Genomic DNA, 19,066 nt, shown 5'->3' with positions numbered 1-19,066 from the left:
AATATCTAGATTCTAAGATAAAAGCAACATGGTTATGCATTTCTGGCTTGAGCAACCAAAGTGCTACCTTGGGATAGAAGTAGTTAACATCAAAAACACTCACTCTTGAATTCCATCCCTTGTCCTCCTGTCAATAAACTCCTTGAGATTGGGATAATTCCAATTCATCCTTGAAGTTTTGTTACAACCTGTATCAGAGCTCTCTAGACCACTGCAGAACTAGAAACATTTTCTGGTAATCAGACTCTGTAGTCTGATGTCCAGGTAACTCATTTATAAGTGGCAAACATAGCATTGTTGGAGCAGGTTCTGGCTGACTGATCTATGATTTCTCTGGAGTGACAGAGCCAGAGGTCTGGCCCCAAAGCTTGGTGACTATCAGAGGACTTTGTCATTCTGCTAGAAGGACATTAATGTGCTTTAGTTTTAACAATGGTATTAAACATATCTGTATCCTAAGTTCAAAATTTTTAATACCATGTAAATTTTAATAGTATGCAAATGACTTAGTTTCCACTTAAGTGACTTATGATTTACATAAAAACGTCATGGCATGTGGGCCTCAGGGCTTAGCTGGCTAAAGAATACCATGGCTTAGGTGTTCTTGAGTTGTTACATGTGTACTTACTCCGCAAAGAATGCTGTTTGACATTGGTACATAAGAACAATATAAAGAGCTCTTATTGTTATACATAATGCTCTCAGGTTTGCCCTTTTGTTTCCCAGAAAGGATAAAAATGTCATCATGGAACTCACTCTTTCATAAGCTAAAAATATTAATAGTAAAACCATTTCTCCTAGTAGTGGCACCAGTTTTCTTTGTAGGAGCCCCAGTGCTTGCATGAACCATTGGCCTCGGGGATGTTCCTTCCCTTCCTGGTCCTCTCTGCAGCCTCAGCTGTCTTCCAGCCGCCTGCCTCCCACCTCCTCCCAGATCCAAGATAATTAGTGCTTTCCCTACTTTCCTGATTTGTTGGTCTACAATTATGATTTTATAAATAACCCACAAACAAGAAAGCCAGACTATTTGAACTTCTGCTTTAGTCTATTCTGAATTTTTAAATATGATCAGGTCATAGAAGTGAGCTCAGAGAAATACCAGTAGTTAGGAAGGCAGAATAGCATTTTTTTTTCTGGCACATGCTTGACACTCATATTCCTACTTAGGTAAGGAGGACAGTGGACTAGGAGGATGGGAGATTATAAATTAGCAGAAATGTAGTCCTAGCACTCAACACTCAAAACACAAAGGACCATTGGTCTTTCCTTTTTCTGATTAGCAGCCTGAGGCCCAGAACAGTCGAACAATTTGTATTGTCATCTCTTTCTGATTATTAGATTCTGTCCTTTTATGATATCATATATGTGCATGTATTCTGATTATACACAACTCTTCTTTTTTCTCCCTCTCATCCTTGTCAGTGACCTCTCATTCCCTCGGAGTTCCTTGCCCCAATTCTTGACTTTTGGACTGATTTTTATGACCAGAGCCATCTGTGTAACCATTAGATTGGAACTATTTATTAGAGTTCATGGGGATTTCAGTAAGGACATAACTGGGGATGTAACTACCATGGTTGATGAATTTTTCAATAGCAAATAGTTCATTAGTAAGAGGCAAAGCCCCTTGAGTCCTCTATCCATGCCTGACTATTGATAAGCCTGTTCTTGTGCAGAGCCAATGCAGACATCCCAAACTACCCATGAGTTTATAATTACAATGGCTGTGTCTTGTCCAGAGGATGGCATTCCACACCATATTCACTGTCTTCTGGCTCATATATTCTTTCCACTGCCCCTTCTAGATGGTTTTAGAGGGAATCATGTAAATGATAAATGCCTTGCTTAGGTAGGATTGAGCATTCTTCTATCACTTAGGCTCAACACATTGAGCATTCACCAACATTCAGTGGGAAGAAAGGCTTCTCTGATTAAATATGAGTGTAACATTTATCCAAGGGTATAAGCACAAATATTTAAAAGACAGCTTGACACTATATAAGTGAGGCTGAACAATAACACCAATTTAATTCATTCAGGCCTAAAAGCTGCTCCACCGTGGGCTGTGTGTTTTTAACCAGGTTTGTGGTACCAGGCATGGATTCCCTTCAATGAGGCAGGTCTAAAATTCATTCATAAAACAGTTGGTTAACCCTATAAGAGTAGTATGATACACTATCATTTAAAAAAAAAAACAAATTGCTGTGTGTGCTCTTAAGATATACAATGTAATGTCATGGAATATATAAAAAGTTAAAATAGTCAAGAAATAAGCATATGCCAAGGACCAGCCTGGGCTTGGAGAAGGGTACAGAGGAAGCAGTGTCTGGAAATGGCAAAAGAACAACTAAATTTCAAATCATGGATTATAAGCTGATGGCCTATGTTCTGCAATCTCTCAAGACAGCGTTTTCTTGAAATTCCAAAAACTCTCTGGATGCTCTTTTGCTCTTTCAGAGCAAAAGCCCAGGTCCTTTATTTATATATCAATTCCATATTAACCCAAGGTTCCCTTTTGATTATCCCATGAATCAGTATAGCATGACACAAACCCCTATAGCAAGCATACTTTTTTAACATTGAAAATTAATTCAGAGATCTGCCTGCCTTTATAAGCACAGACAATGAGCTAGCTGGGTGGGATCCTTTTTGAAATTACCATTTCCACTATGCCTGGGCCCAAACTGACCTTGGACTCGGGAATCTACCTGCCTTTGTATCTTCCTGGCTCATAGTGCAGCTGTCTCTGTTCTTTTAGGTTCATGAAACCCTTCATATGATTCATATTACATCTTTATATTTTGCATAGTTGAGAAATTATATATTTTTGAACTCATGTTTTCATAGTTCTTTCCCACAGCCTTAAGAGCTGTCCTGAAGGTCTCAATGTTTACCATTTTGCTGAGACATAGACAGACCCTTGCCTCCTGGACTCATGCTGCTTCTATTATGGAGTCACTAATCTTGGCAGGGAGAATATTTCCTGAAGGAAAAACGTAAAATCATATATTTTTAATGCAAACAAGCGTTTTGCTCAGAAACCATCAACATTCATTGGGGGATCATGCTCTGCTGGCTCTGCCATTGTTGTTGTTATACAATCTGCTCACCAAGTCATTCTATAGGACTTTGGATTGACTTTGTTTTAGTAATACTTAAAATTTTCAAGGGTCTAAGATAAATTTTATGTCAGTATTTTATCAAATTTTTTGCATGTATGCACATGTTATTTGCATGAATGTCTGTGAATCACTGGCATGCCTGGTGCTAGCAGAGGCTGGAAGTAGATACCCAGGACTACGTAGTTGTGAACTAACTGCCACATGGATGCTAGGAATCAAACCTGGGTCTTCTGGAAAAGCATCCAATGCTTTTAACTGTTTAACATCATCCCAGTCCCTAAGATTTTAAATAATTTTATATGCAGTATGGGTAATAGATCTTTTACATATTTGTTTTACTATTCCATCTTAATATTCTTAGATGCATGATAATTTTTTCACAAGTCAGTTTGAACAAAATTTACTTAATTCTCCCATATACCTAGGTCAGAACTGTGTCCAGCACCATGCTTCCTGTTGTTGATTTGCTGTGCCAAAAAGATAGATAATGGTTGTTTCCTATCTTAATTCCTGGAATTCCCAATTTCAACAGGAACCATAACTCCAGATTCTCCACAGCTTCCCCCAATGGTGCCTATGGACTGAGGCCACAATCTTTATTCTGCAGGTTTTGTGCCCATTTGCTCTCTGGGGCTATCCCAGATTGGCCGCATGAATCTTGGAACAGATGCCAGTACCTTCAAGTTTTATACCATGTGTGGACTCCAGGAGGGCTTTGAGCCTTTTGCGGTAAATATGAACCGAGATGTTGCAGTGTGGTTTAGCAAGCGCCTCCCAACATTTGTGAATGTGCCCAAGGATCATCCTCACATAGAGGTAAGATCATACCATGGGTAGTCATGGCAGGGCAAGCAGGTCAAGGCAAACAGTTCCTACAAAGTCTCCCATCAACAAACAGTACTTACCTAAGTCCCTACCTTGGCTGCCTACCAACTACTGCCTTGGGTCTTCATGCTACCCTTAACTGGGTACTTATAACATCCCAGGAGAGACAATAGCCTTATGCACATTTTTCCAGACTAACTCACAAGCTGGATCTCAAGAGTCTTTGTCAACCTTCCTATAGTGGCATTGCCACGGTACTTCAGTGTCCAGAAACATTTTCTTCATGAAGTTTAATACTTCTACTTGACATTATATACAATAATAAATATGTACATTCCTCTATGCTCATAACTTGTCTTTGAGGTCTTATTTATATTAATACTGTTTCTAGCATTTTAAGTTGAAATGTGAGGTTTTATTATGGCACTTCCACCTTTAAGGAAAGAAAAAAAAAAAAACAACTAAAGATTGTAAAAAGCAGGGTCCTGGGTCTGTTTTGATGAGGCCTACCATGGTCTTCACATGCTGCACATGGAGAGAAGAATGTTTCCAAATGAACCAGCTCCATTGCATTACTTGGGTTCAAGCCAGTGGTTTGTCAAGCCAGTGGTTTGTTTCAACCTGGCTCTAAGTCCCCCTAACTAACCTTCTAGAAGGTCTGAACTTGGCAAGCAGCAGCTCTTAATTGCTCCTCCTCCATTGAGCCTCACATTCCTGGGTAAATTTTATTTCTCTGGTTGCTGAATGACTATTGTTTTAGAATTATGGTTCTTATATCTTAGAGGTGTCACACACCTTTGACACACTAATAGACTCTATATCCAGGCCACAGACACAAATGTGAGAATACTCACGGACCCCAGTGTCAGAACTGTCCTCTCAAGAGAAAAGTTTGAGTGAGGGGAGCACACTCTCAGAGGCAAAGGGGAGAAGGAATGGGGTGAGGAGGGAGACAGGGGGCAACACTTGGGATGTAAAAAAAAATAAAATAATTAATTTTAAAAGTCATTTTTGGGTGGGGAGATAGCTCAGTTGATAAATTGCTCACCATGTAAGAATGATGACCCAAGTTCAATCTCCAGAATGCTGCCACACACACATACATATGGGGGTGGGGGGATTAGCAGACAGACAAAGTAATTATTTTTTTAATTTTAGTTAGGTATTTTCTTCATTTACATTTCCAATGCTGTCCCAAAAGCCCCCCATACCCCCCCCACTCCCCTCCCCTACCCACTCCCACTTCTTGGCCCTGGCGTTCCCCTGTACTGAGGCATATAAAGTTTGCAAGAATTGGGAACAAAATAATTATTAATATTGCAGGAAGACCCCTTTCTGTAGTGCCTGTAGTCTAGAGCTGTGAATTGCCCCAGGATTTAGAGAAGGCTTGGGATACCTCAGTTTAGGGCTAGGGCTCTAGCACAGATGGAAATCTGTGGGGTCAAAATACCCTCTGAGAGAGTTTGTGTCTATTCCTGAATTTGAGGCTTTCTGGTTCCCTTCTGTTAGGGTCTTATGATGCTCATTGACAAGGGAAATTTTTGCAAAGATTTTCTTTCAAGAATTTACACCCTAACTTGAAGGCCAGTGTTATGTGGACAGCACAGTGTATTACCCAGACAACCATACCTCTCTCCAGTATTTGTTCTTCTTCCTTGGCCTTGCAGTGCAGCTATGGGTGTCTTACATAACTAATTTCTCCAATGAAGAGCAGAGCTGAAGTTTCCTAGACAAAGCCCACATCAGGAATATCATATTTTTCTTTATTGCTGGTCATGCTTATAGTCTGAAGAATGTCATGTTCTATGTTAGGTCAGTGAAAGACAGAGACAGGGTCAAGGTCACAACCTAATCTATGTCAGGGTAAGGACTCATGGTGATGTTCCCAGGTTGTGAGAATTGATGGCACCATGGACAGCCCTCCATGCCTCAAGGTGACCCACAAGACCTTCGGCACACAGAACAGCAATGCCAACATGATCTACTGCCGCCTGAGCATGCCTGTTGAATGTCATTCCTCTTTCAGTCACAGTCCCTGTCTAGACAGTGAAGCCTTCCAAAAAAGGTGAGGATATGGAGCAATCTTGCAGTTCTCGGATGCACCAACTATATCTGCTCTTAGGTTGCCTTTCTGCTTTTTTTTTTTTTTTTTTTAACCACAAGAAGTCAGTTTATGGTGGCCCAAGTCCTTTTAGTCAGGCAAAGAACTGGCAATATCGAGGATTGGGAAGATAATTCTGTTTCTAAAGTATTTGCTGTGCAAACATGAATCCCTAGAATCATGAGGTTTTGTTGTGTGATTGTTTTGTTTGTTTTAAGAAAGCTATGGTGGTGTATACCTGTACTCCCACTAGAGGGTCAGACACAGGTCTCAGGTGCTCACTTGCCAGAAAGTCTCTCCACAAACAAATAGATGGAGGCTGAGGAACTCCCCAGTAGGGTAATCTCTGGCCTCCATACTCATGAACATACATGTAAATATGCTTCTATACACACATGTGCATGTGTTCCTATTTACACAGGTACATCCATACATTCATGTACCCTTGCATGCATGCACACATTTGCACTTCCATATATGTGCACACATGCAGCACACAAAGAAATGAGTATTTGTATATACATACAAGTACATGTAAGGGCGTGTATTATGGAGGTGAACGGCAAGGTTAAGAAGCCCATGCAGCTAAACAGAGTAATATCTAAAGCAGAAGTTTCTGCTCTCCTTGGAATCTCTGAGCTGGGGCCTCTTTGTGTTCATCCTTCTTGTAGTTCAGGAGCAAACAGACTGTTTCTTTGTGAAAGGAAAAATTTCTGGAGGCCAATTGCCATCTTTGCATAGTTATGGGCATTTCCCAACCTTGCCTCTGTATGACTCTTGAGTAATGTCATTTCTTCCTTCCTGATAAGGAATGAATTCTTTGCTGTCTTTTTTCTCTTTGATGTCTATTTTTAATCACTGCTGTGTGCCTACTGTCTAAGCTGTCTTGTCCAAATCTGTTGTAGCAATTTACTATCCATCAAGATTTTGAATAAGCACAGCTGCTTGAGGGAGCATTGTAACCCATTCAGAGGCATCTCTACCTATGTTATTACAACCCCTCCTTCCTTCTCCACATTAACTTACAACCTACAGCAAGGGAATCTTGGAACTCATAGTACTGCCTATGGCAGCAGCTTACAAATGAGCAACTCCCAAGACCAATTACAGTCACTTGTGTATAGAAAACAGCCAGTTTCCTAAACCTGCCTTGATCGTTAAAGGTAGATCAATTGCCTGTCAGAACTGTGGGATTCTCTATACAACTGAATAACTAAAACATGGATTATCTCCCCCTAGGAAACAGATGCAAGAAATACTCTCTCACACAACAACAGTAAGTAAATGTGCTCAATTATGGCTTTAATTATTTGATTTGCTCTGCCTGGTAATATGCCCCATACAGCAAAGATTTGTCTAGAGATCTTCTTTAATTGTCAATTACTCTGTCTCATAATATACATTTGGATGCTTTCAGAAGAGTTGTATGGTGTTTCTCAAATAAGGGAATGAAAACAGAGCTCAACCTGGAGCTCCTAATTGGGCATCATGTGTCCTTGTCGCCCATTTGCCACCAGGGACCCATCACTGCCTTTGTGATGGAAAGAAACATGAGTTGGAAGAGTCCCAATTAAATCCTTTTGTTTGCACTTTTGTGTCAACTTCTATGAGTTGTTCCCTGGTGTCTCTGTTCGGTGCCAGTAGCAATCTTGAAAGCAATCAAAGAAGGAGCAGGAAGCCAGCCGGAGGATAGAAGCTGTTTCAGGTTCCTTTCCACAGTGGCAGTAGACAGAAAAAACACTTCCTAATTTCCTCCTTTCATTCTTCCTTAGCACCTGGCATCTATGGAAGAAGCGCATGCTACCCTGTCTATAAAGTAACCCTTGAGTTTGTAAACTAAACAACACCAAAACAAAGATTCTTGCTGCAGCAAATTAGACCCCCTGCTATGTGTGGGCACTATAATATGAGACTATTATATATGTTCTCATTTAATCTCCCTTTAATTGACTTAATAACAACTCCTGTGAGATACGTGATATTGTGCACAGAAAAGACAAAACACTTACCCAAGTTCACACAATAATAATCAGTTTTGCCAAAGATTCAAGCCCAGTATTTCCTGACTGATGCTTTTTGTTTTCTCTCAGTCCAGAAAATTAGACAGAGTTTAAATAATGAACATCCTCAGCGTCATAAAGAAAGGAATGAAGTTAGTTAGCATCATCCTTGGCCCTATGACAAGCTTCACAGACTGTAGTATCCTCACTGAGAACTGCTGTCCTCACCACTGCCTATTGTTGGCATAAAGGCCACACAGAGTGGGTTGGCTGCTGGGCATAAGCATTTTCTTTTTCAGCTTCTTTCTCAAGACTTTGCATAAAAAACACAGCCTTGTCCTACATCTTGAGTGTAGCACAATATACCTTCAACAGTGCCTTGAGCCAGGCATGGTGACACAGGCTTTGGAAGGAAGGTTGCTACAAGTTCAAGGCCAGCTCAAGCTACAAAGTGAGACCCAATAGGAAAAAAAAGAAACTTTCAGTGTGTGCTTCTTCACAAAAATGAGCCAAGTGAGCTACTGAGTGATTTTTATCTCTCGGCTCTCCTCCCAGACTCCCTCACACACTCTGTTGTCCTCTCCACAGCAATGCTACTATGCTATCCGCATTTTTGCTGGGCAGGACCCATCATGTGTCTGGGTTGGATGGGTGACTCCGGACTACCATTTATACAGTGAAAAGTTTGACCTGAATAAAAACTGCACTGTGACTGTCACCCTGGGAGATGAAAGAGGCCGGGTCCATGAAAGGTAAGGAGGTCCCAAGAAGCGCCTTTCTCCCTATAGCACACATTTATACCCAACCCTACACCCCAAATGAAGAAAATATCCCAGCCCATCTGAAATGGTGAATAGGAACTTAACTGATTACAAAGCTTTAAGGAAACTGGGATCACCATGACAGTGGAAAGGAATGTTTGTAGAGACAGAAGGTCATTTTATCACATATAGAAATCACAATTCAGGGATAGAAGAGAAAGCTATATATTCTTGGAATCGGGGAGCCCTTTCCACATTTGGTTCCATGATTTTAAGGCAGGCCCCAGTTACTACAACATCAGAACAAGATAGAAGAGTCTCCATTTGTCTGAGAGAAGCCAGTTCCAAGGAAATCGAACAGATGATCAGTACCACACAGCAACTGACAAATCAGAACCCCTCGTCTCAAGAGTTAATTATATCTCAAAGCAGAAAGCATATAAAGAGCGAACCATGAACAACTACTGAGTAGAGATTAGGGCTCTTTGGGAAAAACATGTTTCAGGCCTACCTAGGTCACCACTGTCCATTGGCACTGCTGCCAGGGAAAGCCTGCCTACTTCCTCTCCTATGGGTTTGGAACATCATCTCCCTGTGTATTTCTGTACCAAGATGTGGTAGATTTCTTCTCAGGTAAGCCTTTACACTCTACAAAGTCAGGAATCCTTTCCTGTCAGGGCTTTTTATACAGTAGTGCTCATCAAAACCTGTCGGCCATGGAAGAATCATGTCACCCAATGGCAGACCCCTGTAGGCAGATGAATAAATGCAGACTCTGAAGTCTAGTTTAGATACTGAATAAGCTTGAAATTAATTCTTAGTCACTTACTAGCCATGTGAGCTTGAACTTTGATTTCCTTATATATAAAATGAAAATAATTATTCAAATCCCAGAGTGCTATAAGAAGTAAATGAGTTAATTTGTAAAAGAATGCTTAAGACAGTGACTTATTTTAAGTACTTGATAAATATTAACTCTTACTGTCAGCACTTAAAGCAAAGCCTGGCACACTGCAGTGCTCAATAATTCTTCATCCTTTGTCTGACATAATAAGCAATAAACACAAAATTGAGTTTTACATGTTTCAGGGCATTTTAAATTTGGTGTCTTTAAAATATACACAAAGCCTGCCAGTTCACAGTACACAGCTCAATACATCAGTAATTGAATTCTGTAATTTATAAAGCAGGGATAGTATGGCTTGAGTTCAAACTTTATAGAAACCTATGCATGGCTATAAATGGAAGACTCAATTTGCAGAGGTCTCTGCCTTGAGGCACTCATCCTGAGAAAACAGCCCCATTATTGTCCGGAATAAGAAGAAATGGAGGGAGAGGGATGTTTACTCAGAGAGGGTATTTCCACTCACAGGAGAAAGTGTCAGACTTCTACAATCAGAAGGAAACATAGTATCTTAATTCAGCCTGGAGATTTTTTTCAGAGAGGTAAACGGCCTTCAGGGTTCAGGGAACTGTCCACCACACAGTGCTGAATGCGTGGTCCAAGTTCCTTCACACAGCTGACAGAGCTAAGCCACAAGAACTTAGGCCAAGCTACATCAGATCGGTCTGTGTGTTAAAGGAGTTTCTCTTGCATCAAGTAAGGAATTGGTTGCTCTTAAAAGAGGCCACATCACATCACTCCAAAGGCCCAGGACCTTCAGCTGTTGCACTATAGGTGAGCAGGGAAGGAGACAGAACTGACTGCTTGTCATCACCCATTGAAAGAGGCTCTGAGACTCACAATGCATGTGGCCTATCTTCTCAAAAGCTCACTCTGGGTATAAAATCCTGCAATTAAAAAAGGCTAGCTCGGGGTGCAGCCCAGTGGTAAAGCCTTTCCTTGTTCTGCATAGGATCCTGGGTTTCAGTCCCACCACCACAAACGTAAAAAGAACAAGAAACTTGGTTTGGGAACCTTTTGGAGGCTTTTGGTCATCACATCTTGCCTTTAAATATAAAGACCACATGGAGTTCTACACTCTGGAAATTGGTAGGCAGCTAGTGAGAAAGTGATTATTTAGCTATTTGGGCTATTTTGTAGTGAGGCCAACAGACTTCTAGAGAGCAGGAAGTACACTGTAGTATACTTCAGGGAGCTGGGATGCCACCAGAGATAAACAGTCTATATGGATTCTAGTTGCCATTCCAAAGAATATGATCCAAGTTTTCAAGCACTCTATGGCCTATGATCTCAAAGACCAGACAGGGATACTGAACCCAGATTAATGAGTTTGCTTCTCATCCAAATTCCTCTGTAGATTTGCCTAGGGTAGTCTCCTCTCTGTGCTTTGATTTTCTATCCCTAAAATAGGGGTATTGCTCTCCTCAATATCAGAAGATCGAATTGCTAATGAGTTGAGAAACAGTTATCTAAATACCAACGTCTTTGGAAAGGAGGCAGCCTGCCGTACTGCCACATCCCCACACACAATAGTTCATGCCTGAGTAAATTTAGTTGCAGCTGAACAATTTCATTCAAGGAAACAATTATGTAGGACTAATGGTGGTTCTGAGGCATTTTACAAGTGAGTTGCGACTACAAACCACCAAAACCATATTCTACAACTCCTCTCTCTTTGGTTTTCAGTGTGAAACGCAGCAACTGCTACATGGTCTGGGGTGGGGATATTGTAGCCAGTTCCCAAAGATCAAGTCGGAGCAATGTAGACCTGGAGATTGGCTGCCTTCTAGATCTGGCAATGGGCATGTTGTCCTTCTCAGCTAATGGGAAGGAACTTGGCACCTGCTACCAGGTAGGTGTGGCTTCCGAGGCTGAGCTGTTGCTTTGGGCCTGGGGTCTGGGGTTTATGGTTATGTTCCTAATTCTTTTCCACTCTCCTCATCCTCCCCCAGTTGGTAAGCCCATGCAGATATATTAGACTAGCAAATAAGCACAGCATGGTTGTATTTTATACAGAGAAAAATGTTTATGGATTGGATGATTTCTATCTACTGGTCATCTTTTAAGAGGAAACAGCAGTTTTTCCTTATTGAGCTCTAAAAGATTATTCATGTATTCCAAAAGTATTTCTCTGCTGTCTTTATGTTGTCTGTGATAGATAAGATGGAAGATTAAAGATTTAAAGGATGAACAGAAGGAGTTGTCATGTTAAGACACTTATTTACTCAAAATAGAAACATGGGAAGGAATGTGTTCCATTCACTGAGAGGCTACTAATGCTCCCAGTGGATAACTAATGTGATCCCTTCAGATCTGTTTTGCAAGTCATATGTTTTCCTAGTTCATAAACTGTAAACTTCAATAGAATTCTCCAGGAAACCTTTAATTACACACCTATCATTAACCACTGTCTTAGTCGGGGTTTCTATTCCTGCACAAACATCATGACCAAGAAGCAAGTTGGGGAGGAAAGGGTTTATTCAGCTTTCACTTCCATACTGCTGTTCATCACCAAGGAAGTCAGGACTGGAACTCAAGCAGGTCAGGGAGTAGGAGCTGGTGCAGAGGCCATGGAGGGATGTTCTTTACTGGCTTGCTCAGCCTGCTCTCTTATAGAACCAAGACTACCAGCCCAGAGATGGTCCCACCCACAAGGGGCCTTTCCCCCTTGATCACTAATTGAGAAAAATTCCTTACAGTTGTATCTCATGAAGGCATTTCCTCAACTGAAGCTCCTTTCTCTGTGATAACTCCAGCTGTGTCAAGTTGACACAAAACTAGCCAGTACAACCACCATCCCAGATGTATTTTTTTTTCTTGAAAGCCATGTGAACCTAGCAAAATGTCATGTCTTCTACTTTTTTCTTTAAAATCTATGATAAACATTTAGTCCACTAAAATATGAGACTACTTCAAGAAGAAACCTGCCTAACCAAGCATTTCTCAAGTTACTGAAACGGGAAATTGCTTTGTTGACCTTAACCTGTAGTACTCTCGAGCCCAGGCACCCATAAAGTCTACTGTAGGAAGTGTGATGTTGAGGGATTACATTCCCAAGCAATCCCAACACTATTAGGCACAGGACAGTGAGTCATGTGTATGTGTAGGTAGAATTTGCTGAAAGAGTTACAGGAAGACCTTTCTTCCATGAAGAGTAATCAGGAAAGTTTCATTAGGGCAAAAGCTTAGGTTGAGAGCATGAGAAGAATGGAATTCTAGGGAGTTACAATGGGTATGCAGATAGAATGACAGTGGACTCTGTGATTGGTAACAAGGGTTCAATTTGGAGATGGAAGGAGATATACTTAGAAAATAGGGAGCTATGGAAGGTCTCTGAGCATGAGTAATGTGCAGTAATTAAGGGAGCTAAATGTAGTCTCTTAGGGTCAGCAGCTTCGAGAACCACAACAGATATGCAATACCCTGTTGTTACATAAATAAAAGCCCTGGTCAGCCCAGGTCACAGTCTTTAGATTGTAAGGCCTGTAGGCAACCAACTATCTTGTCTCTGCTTGGGAAGATGGGCTAAAGTGTATAGAAAATATAGCAGTCCTTCCGGTTCTGGAAGATTTACTAACCAAAAATGATAGGTGGACCAAACTTTGTCTACATGTCAGAAGCAGCTCACTGACAGAGAGTCGGTTTACCTGTCTCTCCAGCAGTTTCTGCAGTGAATGGCACACTCAGAACCTCCTCCTATGAGGAACATAGTCAACACTTGGCAAGCTTGCCTGGCAGCTGGAGGGCCCAGCTACTTCCAGAAAGGCATTTGTGAAGCCAGGCTCTGAGGAAGAAAGTAAAGTATTCCTCTGGTATTTTCCGACTATTGATGCTTCCCTCGGCCCACATCCCTTGAGATGCTTTTATGCACATTACTGCTGTCCTTCAGAATCCATTAGTGTTTTCCCATTAACTTCTGAAGTGGGCTGGACTGAAGGGTCCCTCCTGAGCTGCAGAGAAGTCTGGATCATCTAATAACTTTTATGACCTGTTAGACTTTGGAGATCTGCAAACGTTAAGGGATACGCAACAAAGCAAGGTGGTATTTGTAGCAGCAGTGACTTGCCTGCCTCAAAAAAAAAAAAAAAAAAAAAAAAAAAAAGATCATGAGGCTAAGATACTATAGACAAAAGAAGACCCTTCTGTTACTTCATCACATCCTGCATAGAGATTCCTGCACATCATCAGGCTGGGCCATTGCCATCATTGAGCAAGGTGCTCTCGGGGCACCTCCCTCCGTCAGTACATTCAAACTCTTCTCCTGCTGCTCAGTGCTCCAATCCCAAAGAACTTTGCTAAGTGGCAGAGTGGTAGCACTCTGCTGAAGGTCCTTAGGAGGTTCCTACTCAATTAGCCCTCTCTGATCCCCGTGAGACAGAAGCCTGTCCAGCCGTGTGTCTCATCCCTGTCAGCCGGATCATTGTCATTCCACAGCTGTAGCCATTTTCATTTTTCAATTATCTCAAGAGAAACAGACCAGCAATATTTATACACTGGCCTTCAATTCAGAATGGACCAAAATAATGAGAGAAAGATTCTCTTAAATAATGTTTCCAGGCGTCCCATTAAACGATGCTATGCATTCTAAAATCCTTTCTCTCTCCCACTTAATGTGATCAGTAGAAAAATGAGAACCAAAATATATACTCAAAGTTAGTCCTGGGTAACTGCCCTACATCACCTGTGTAAAGGGAAGAGCTGGCTGTGAGATTCAGATTTATGAGAGAGGCCAGCTGTAGATTCAGGCCAGTTTCAAGGGCCTGACCTTCACGCTTGATTAGAAATGGAATGTCTATCAGCACAAGGACAAACAGATCATCCAGTGATTAGAAGAACCGTAGCTTCAAGAATGAAGAAAGGCCATGATAGCCAGAGTCCAGATGTTCATTGCACAGGAGCAGGGGCAGTCCCTTCAGTTGGTGAGCCTTCCCAGGGTGGAGGTGGGCTCTGTGCTCCTTGCCCTCGATGCAGCAGCTGGCACCTCATGAGCACTCACTGGAATTTCTTGTCAGACTAACTGGCTTGGCTGGGAAATCACTTGTATTTGCTTTTCTGCCTAACAAGTTGTCATAAAATTAGTGGCTTAAAACGACCTGAGTTCATTACTTCCTAGGTCTGTGGGTTTGCCAGATGCTCAGGCTCTCTCATGAGGCACCTGCTGGGCAGAGCCAGGCTGTTCTCTGGAGGACCTGGAAAGGACCCCTCTCTGAGGTTTTCTGGGTTGTTAACAGTAGCCAGTTCTTCATACTCTAGGTCTACTGTTCTGAGGTCCTGTGTTCTTACTGACTGGTAGCTGGGCTCACTCTCTGCTAGCAGAGTGCCTACGGTCTATTCACACAGTTGGTCCATCTTCAAAGCTTAGTCTTCTTATACTTCAGATCTTTCCAACTTTCCCTTCAACCTCCACAAAAGAAAAAAAAAACAGAAAAATTCTGCTTTTAAGCTACCCTCATGTAATTAGATAAAGGCCACATCTTTTTCCAGCCCAAGTTCAACTGGTTAACAGCTTTTCTTGCACACACATAATCCCATGTTCTAGTAACATAATCACAGAAATTAATCCAGGGTCCTCCAGAGCCTTCTAGAATTATATTTACCATATCACTAATACCATTTTCCCCTCTGAGGAGCCTGTTTCTCTTTTCTTCTTGTTTTAGTCCTAAACAAAAATCTGCATTGTTTGTCATGGTGCTTAACACAAGAAAATATTCTGTCTGAAGACTTTCAAAGCAATCTCTTTGTCAGATGTGAGGAAAGTTTGGGACTTTGTTTGATCAGTTTATAAAGTTTGCAATAAGTCATACTTGAAGGGCCAGAAACCATCTCGTATATGGCCGCTTACTTTAAAAACAGGCTGTTTAAATGGGAATCTCATTCAAAAGAATTACAACCTCCATATTTTTTGTACATTTCTACTTGATAGAAATAAAATAAAGGCCCTAGGGATAATGTACTCTCAGGGTATATAGTCCACATAGCTTCCCATCCTTGAATTTTTAGGCAGGGAAAGTTGCAACAATTCCAAAGTGACTGCACTTACTTGCTAATGGTAGTGGGCTAATATCACCTAAGTTTGTATACGTCAAAGAGAACAAATAATAAATGGAGCCCTAATGTCATGTGCAAATGCCTCATGCAATAATGCAAGATGCAAGATGTAATTAGAAGCCAACCAGAGAATCTCAAACCCTTTAACATAAGTATTACAAGTGCAAAATGGAGGGAAGGCTACAGAAGCATCCAGAGCAGACCAGGGAGAAAGGCAAGGTCCATATTCCAATGAAGAACCTTAAAGTCTTGGCCTGTACAGCATCAACTCTCAATTGCTATGTGTGTCTGCCCCATGCCCAGGCCATTTGGCAATGTCAGAAGACCTTGTTAGTCATTAGGATTATAATGTGCTCACAGATACATAATGGGCACAGGACAGGGATGTCACTTCCTATTCTACAGTGCTCAGATTAACTCCCCCAATAAGTTACCAGTGCCCACAAGCTAAGAATCTTGTCTTAGTATGCCTTGTGAACCTGCCATTTGCCTTCAAACATGATCCCAAGCCACTACCCAAACATGCTATTTAGTAGCCAACAGTGTATTGCCTGACTAGTGAGTAATGGATGTCTCTGGCCTTATGACTCTGATCATAACTCCAGGGAGAGCTGATGGCTGCCTAAGGCAGAAACAGAAAAGTTGTAAGATATTTTATCCCAAAGCAGAAAGTACTTAAGGCCTGGAGCCACTTCAGTCTCCAGTAAGACAACCAGGGCTCTGAGAATGCCTGATCAGAGGGGAATGGCCAGCCAGCCAGTTGTCTTCTCTCAGCTGAGCTTAAATGAGATGACGAACTACTAAGGCCAGTGGCTTAGCAAACTGTGATCTCATAGCCCTAGGCAAACCTCTTGATTTGTTTTGGTTTCCAGGTGGAGCCTAACACCAAAGTGTTCCCTGCAGTCTTCCTTCAGCCTACCAGCACGTCCTTGTTTCAGTTTGAACTTGGAAAACTGAAGGTATTTATATAGCACACACCCCCCTCCTGCTATTGCCCATTCCAAGGGAAGGCAGGACTGATCAGCCATCCCTGGGATGAACAATGGGAAGAGCTCTTGCTTCTCAGTCACCTCCCCGCCTCTCAGGCCTCTATAATTTGCTGGGAAGTTCCGATGATAGAATATGCCTTCTTGTTTTCCTTTTCTTCCACCCATTTTGGCTGTTGAAAGGATTGATTACTTCTCACATAAGCCGTTGTGTACCACTGTAATTAATGATGGCAAAGCCTTTGGAGATCCTCAGGATACATGATCTTTTAATTTATACCAGTTATATTGATGACCCCAGGCCAGGGGCATGATCCAGCATCTGAGATGATCCCTGTGACCCGCCACTTCATCGCTGATGTTTTTCTACCTTGCCCCCAGAATGCAATGCCTCTGTCAGCAGCCATATTTAAGAGTGAAGAGAAGAACCCCACCCCACAGTGTCCACCTCGGCTGGATGTCCAAACCATCCAGCCTGTGCTCTGGAGTCGGATGCCCAGCAGCTTCCTCAAAGTGGAGACAGAGCGGGTGAGCGAGCGCCATGGCTGGGTGGTGCAGTGCCTAGAACCCCTGCAGATGATGGCGCTCCACATCCCTGAGGAGAACAGGTACTGGAGGGGCCCACAGAGGAGCGGACAGTACTGGGAAGCCAGAAAGCTCCAGAGGGGAACCATGAGCATCTGCAGTAGACCCTAAGCTGTTCTAAGATAACTACAGTTGATATTCCACAGTACCTCAGTTCTGTCCTTTCTCTCTTCCAATATCATCATTCACTCCAAACCAGCAGAGAATATACCATAGTGCCCCAGCCATGGTACCTTCTGAAGACTAGTAATCAGGAAATATGTCCATGCCTTTAATTAAAATACAAGTGATCCTGAAATATATTTATTTTTACCAAAGGACAAGGAATGATTCGTGTCTAGTTTGATTTAGTGAATCCTGGTCCTCGAGTCCCTTTGTTAACAGGATTGTGACTGGTTTCAATCCCAGCACTTTGGGGATATATGGTTTGGTAAGATGCTCACATACTCCAAGCCACACCTACCTCAGCCACACTACAAAAGAGAAGCGCACCCACACCGTTGCTAGGATGAGAGTGAGGTCATATGGGTGACATCCAGTACCATTTCTGGCCATAGTGAGGGCAGAGTAAGTCTTATCATTGTGAATGTTATCCCCAGTATTCCTTAACTGAAAAGCTTTGTGCTTGGAGCTGGAGAAATGGCTCACTGGCTATGGTTTTAGCAGAGGACCTAGGTTCAATTCCCAGCACCCACACGGCAGCTCACAACCACACATAACTCCAATTCCAGGGGATCCATTGTCCCTTCCAGACCTCTGTGAATACCATAAATACACACAGTACACATTAATATATTCCAGCAGAACACTCGTCTACACAAAGTAAATACTAAAAGTCCAAATGAAAAAGCATATGCAGAAAGAAAAGGTGTTTTGCACTCCCATAGGATCCCCTTCGATCATGAAGGGGACCACTAGGAGACAGGAGAGTATGGGGGAAGAAAAGAAAGCATCACACCCATCCCAGCAAGCCCATTTCCAAGGTCCCCAACACACCATGAGGAGAGAAACAAAATGAGCATCTAAGAACCTCATCCCTAGGACTGCATGAACGAGGAAGCAACACACAAATAAGGCAAATAAGCTTCTGATGTCAGGAAGAAATCACCCACTCGGTTAGGCTAATGACTACCAGGTGGAAAAGTGTTTCCTCTCAAGAACAAAAGCGCAGATGAATTTGTTTTCCAAGGATGAAAAAAGCCTTGTAGGTGCTGCAGAGCTGGACAACACAGATGGTGTGAATGGTAATCTGGAAGTGGATGTGGGTGTGGCAGTGGGTGTGGCTGTGGATTGAGAGTGGGTGTGGCAATGGGTGTGGCTATGAATGTGGCTGTGCATGTGGCTGTGCATGTGGCAGTGGGTGTGAGCTATGTCTTCTGAGCGGCTGTGTTAGGAAACAGATTCACTTGAACCTTTAGGTATGAGGGCCAAGTCATTGTCATATTCCCAAGTGTTTTTCTCCTGGGGGATTTAGACTTTTTTTTCCCCTTCCATTTCAATATTTTGATATTTGATGAGCCAATTTCTTCCATTTCCTGAACTTTTTAGAACATTGCAATGAGGCATAGTGGATCATTAGGAATCCCGGTGGGGACCATAGCTCAGAGAAGGGGAATACACTCTTAGAGAAAGCATGGCAGAGGGGCTGGTGAGATGGCTCAGTGGGTAAGAGCACCCGACTGCTCTTCCAAAGGTCCAGAGTTCAAATCCCAGCAACCACATGGTGGCTCACAA

The 19,066-nt window shown here is 42.2% G+C and overlaps 1 protein-coding gene across 2 annotated transcripts in view; it reads left to right on the top strand.

Annotated features, from left to right (window-relative positions):
• The window catches only part of Ryr3 (ryanodine receptor 3), a 542,105-nt gene that overhangs the window by 334,964 nt on the left and 188,075 nt on the right, over positions 1-19,066 (top strand). For both annotated transcript variants that reach the window (XM_029469442.1, XM_021156945.2), the window contains 7 exons: positions 3,730-3,938; positions 5,837-6,012; positions 7,288-7,324; positions 8,637-8,800; positions 11,400-11,565; positions 16,634-16,720; positions 17,129-17,355. In XM_029469442.1, coding sequence (XP_029325302.1) covers positions 3,730-3,938; positions 5,837-6,012; positions 7,288-7,324; positions 8,637-8,800; positions 11,400-11,565; positions 16,634-16,720; positions 17,129-17,355 — 1,066 coding nt within the window. The remainder of the gene's footprint in view (positions 1-3,729; positions 3,939-5,836; positions 6,013-7,287; positions 7,325-8,636; positions 8,801-11,399; positions 11,566-16,633; positions 16,721-17,128; positions 17,356-19,066) is intronic.

The sequence above is a fragment of the Mus caroli genome, chromosome 2 (genome assembly GCF_900094665.2).
Source record: "Mus caroli chromosome 2, CAROLI_EIJ_v1.1, whole genome shotgun sequence".
Lineage (NCBI taxonomy): Eukaryota > Metazoa > Chordata > Mammalia > Rodentia > Muridae > Mus > Mus caroli.
Note: the sequence above shows the minus strand (reverse complement) of the source record. Positions and strands in the feature narration are given on the sequence as shown.